Consider the following 3,855-nt stretch of genomic DNA (forward strand, 5'->3'; position numbering starts at 1 on the left):
TTCTTTTTTTATTTCTTTCATACATGACAATAGTGGAATGCATTACATTCATAATTACCAATTCACAGCACAATTTTTCATAACTCTGTATATAAAGTATGTTCATGACAAATTATGCCATTATACATGAGCTCTCTTATTGATATTTTTTTGCATTACACTTCTTAATACACCTTTATACCACAATTTGTCATACCTGTGTTTGCATATTAGGTGGGTTCACTCATTTGTTCATGGAAAGAGTGTCAAGTGGACTCTCCAGGTACCCTGTCCACATTCTTCAGAGAAAAGACAAACTCAGCTTGTTTTGTGGAAGCTCACAAGCTTGTCAGGGTGACTGGGGCAGAGAGGCCATGGCAGAAATCAGGCTATGAGAGTGTGTGAGTGTGTGTGTTTGCCTCATGGAGGTCTCAGAAAAGGCGACCTGATGTTATATATTCCATGGTGATTCTTAGCAGCTAGAGGACAGAACTTAACCCTCAGGTGGTAGCAAGGAGGGAATCCTTTTGCAATCCACAGAATGTGTTTGCAGCAAATCTAAGGGCAAGAGGTTCAAGCAGTGAGGCCAGCTCACTCTTTAATATTCTCTGACACCATCTCTCATCACTCTCGGCCTTTTTCCTTCGCCTTGCCAACAGCTTTCTTTTATGCCTCATTTTTTTGAAACAAGCATGTTCCTCAGGACCTGTGCACTGACTGTCCCCCAATGAAGACCACTCCACTGAGGATGACTTGTGGCTCCTGCCCTGCCTTCCTTGTGGTCTTTCTTTGGATGCCCCTCTTTCTGCTAGTTTTCCCTGCATTGCTGTAAAACTACAAGTTCCTCTGCTCTTTCTTTTTCCTCTTAGTACCCATCACCATGAGACATATTAAGTGATTTTACCCATTTTTGCTTATGTGCTTTCGCTCTCTTTGGATAATGTGGACTTCTGTGTTTTAACTCATACAGATTACTCATCCAATGCATGGAACATACTTGGTAATCAGTAATTAGTAATTCATTTATTTTTAATTGACATATAATTATACACATTCACAAAAATAACTTTATATCTACATACATGTATAAATTGTATAATAATTGAACAGGTATGATTGGCTTAATTTTCTGAATCATTTATCATTTCTCTGTGACAAACATTCAAAGTCCTCCCCTATATCTATTTAAAATAGGGAACATGTTATTTTTAACTATAATTACTCTACTGTGCAATACACCACCAGAAGCTATTCCTCTTCTCTTACTGTAATTGTTTCCCCTTGAGGAGCTTCTCCTCATCCATTTGGGCCCAGAATGCACCTCAGCTTCTGTGACCATCATGCCATGCTGACATTCTGTGAGATCAAATTTCTCAGAATCCACACAGGAATGATATCATGCAGCTATAGTGTTCCTGTACCTGGCTGATTTGACTTCATAAATGTCCCCAGGTTCATCTCTGTTGTCTCCAATGATAAGATTCATCGTTTCATTAATAGATGTTATTATTCCACTGTGTATCTGTACCACTTACAAATGGCCAATAGCTGTATTAAATGTGCTCAAAATTGCTAATTATCTGGTAAATGCTAATCAAAACTATGGTAGACTGTGGACTAACTGCAGTTGGAAGGGCTACTATCAAAAAGACAAGGATATCAAGGGCCTATGATTATGGGGGAGAAAAAGAATCCTGACCTGGTGTTGGTAGGAATGCAAGTTATTGAAGCCATTATGGAAAACATAATAGAGAATCCACAAAATTAAAATACAGTTATCACTTGATGTAGCAATCCTATTCCTGGGTATGTGGCCAAAGAAAATGAAATGGGTATTTTGAAGAGATCTGCCCTTCCACATTGACTGATGCACAATTCACTGTAGCCAAAACACAGAAACAACCAAAGTGCTCAGGAGGGGTGCTCCATTTACACTTCTCAAAGGCCTGAATAACTTTCTTATTAGAATTCTGAAATGCATGACTTCCTAGTCAAACCTTCAGAATGAAACAGGAATTCCTTTTCAGAGGTGACACAAGATCCCTTAGGGGACAAGAACCACGCATGTTCTATAGAAGTTACCTTTTTCCCCATTCTCATGGCATTTCTCTATTTTTATGAGGTATGTGGATTGTAAACAGGGCCTTGCATATGTAAGGCAACCACTCCAACATGACCTACACACACATCACTAAAATTATTTATAGCAAAAATATGTATTGTTTCATTTCAATGATGTAAGTAATACCTGTCTGTAAAAAATGGTTATGCTCTTTTTCTCATTTCTGTAGCCACATGCATTTGGAACCAGGGAATGATACTCAACATCTAGAATTCCTTCTTCTGGGACTTACAGAGGATCCAGAACTGCTGCCCCTCCTCTTTGGCCTTTTCCTGTTCATGTATCTGGTCACTGTGCTGGGGAACCTGCTCATCATCCTGGCCACCATCTCAGACTCCCACCTGCACACACCCATGTACTTCTTCCTCTCCAACCTGTCCTTTGTGGATGCCTGCTTCACCTCCAACACTATCCCAAAGATGCTGGTGAACATCCAGACACAGAGCAAGGCCATTACCTATGCAGGCTGCATCACCCAGATTCACTTTTTTGTACTCTTTGCTGGGTTGGATGATTTCCTTTTGACTGTGATGGCCTACGACCTGTATGTGGCCATCTGTCACCCCCTGGACTACATGGTCATCATGAACCGCAGGCTCTGTGGATTGCTAGTTCTGGTGTCCTGGGTTGTGAGTGTCCTACATGCATTGTTACATAGCTTAATGATATTGCGGCTGTCCTTCTGCACAGACTTGGAAATAATCCCGCACTTTTTCTGTGAACTTAACCAGGTGGTTCAGCGTGCCTGCTCTGACACCTTTCTCAATGAGGTGGTGATATATATTGCTTCTTTCTTGCTGGCTCTTGGCCCCCTCATTGGCATCCTTTACTCTTACTTCAAAATAGTGTCCTCCATCTGTGCAATCTCATCAGCTCAGGGCAAGTACAAAGCCTTCTCCACCTGTGCATCTCACCTCTCTGTGGTCTCCTTATTTTATGGCACAACCCTAGGTGTGTATCTCAGCTCTGCTGTGACCCAAAACTCACACTCTACTGCAACAGCCTCAGTGATGTACACTGTGGTCACCCCCATGCTGAACCCCTTCATCTACAGTCTGAGAAACTAGGACATCAAGAGCGCTCTGAGAAAAATTTGTGACACAGGAAGATAAAAGTGTTAATTGTGCTGAGACTGAATAAGTGCCCATGATTCCAGGGATCAGAGCCTCAGTAGAAGAATCCACAATTATTCACTGGAATGTGGAAGCAGGACTGGATCCTTCTATGTTAACACAGAGTTTCCATTTCTTTGATATCAACTTTGACATACAATCCCACTACACCTTTCACTTTATTGCACACTGTGATCACTATGAAATTCAACCCTTTCCCCTGTCATTTCCAACTTGCCCCAAATTATTCCCACTTTGGATGAGAAATAATTGAAAATTCTCATTTATCCCCAAAGATATATTTTTAGAAATAATCTCAAATGACTTATGTCATGCTAAGGAATTGTTCATTTTGCTTAAGATATGCATAATTACTATTCACATGTGAAAAGTTAATTTTAATAATTTTATTGTGTAAGTAAATCTGAGAAAATAAAATTTGATACTGTGGATTGAACCCAAGGCTGTTTAACCACTAAGCCATAGGCACAGCTCTTTCTGTTTTTTTGTTTGAGACAGTGTCTTTCTATGTTGCTTAGGGCCTTACTACATTGCTGAGGATGGTTTGATATATGATCCCCCTGCCTCAGACTCCTGAGTCACTGGGATTGCAAGTTTGCACTATGCATGGATGAGAATAGA

The 3,855-nt window shown here is 40.4% G+C and overlaps 1 protein-coding gene across 1 annotated transcript; it reads left to right on the top strand.

Annotated features, from left to right (window-relative positions):
- Positions 1-2,289: 2,289 nt before the first annotated feature.
- LOC308644091 (olfactory receptor 7A10-like) lies at positions 2,290-3,168 on the top strand (the record flags this gene model as incomplete). Its single annotated transcript, XM_081284785.1, has 1 exon — positions 2,290-3,168. Exon 1 carries the CDS (start codon positions 2,380-2,382, stop codon positions 3,166-3,168), a length of 789 nt encoding a protein of 262 aa, XP_081140911.1. The 5' UTR covers positions 2,290-2,379.
- Positions 3,169-3,855: the final 687 nt, after the last annotated feature.

Source organism: Spermophilus citellus (assembly GCF_964194105.1).
Source record: "Spermophilus citellus genome assembly, chromosome: 3".
Taxonomy (NCBI): Eukaryota; Metazoa; Chordata; class Mammalia; order Rodentia; family Sciuridae; genus Spermophilus; species Spermophilus citellus.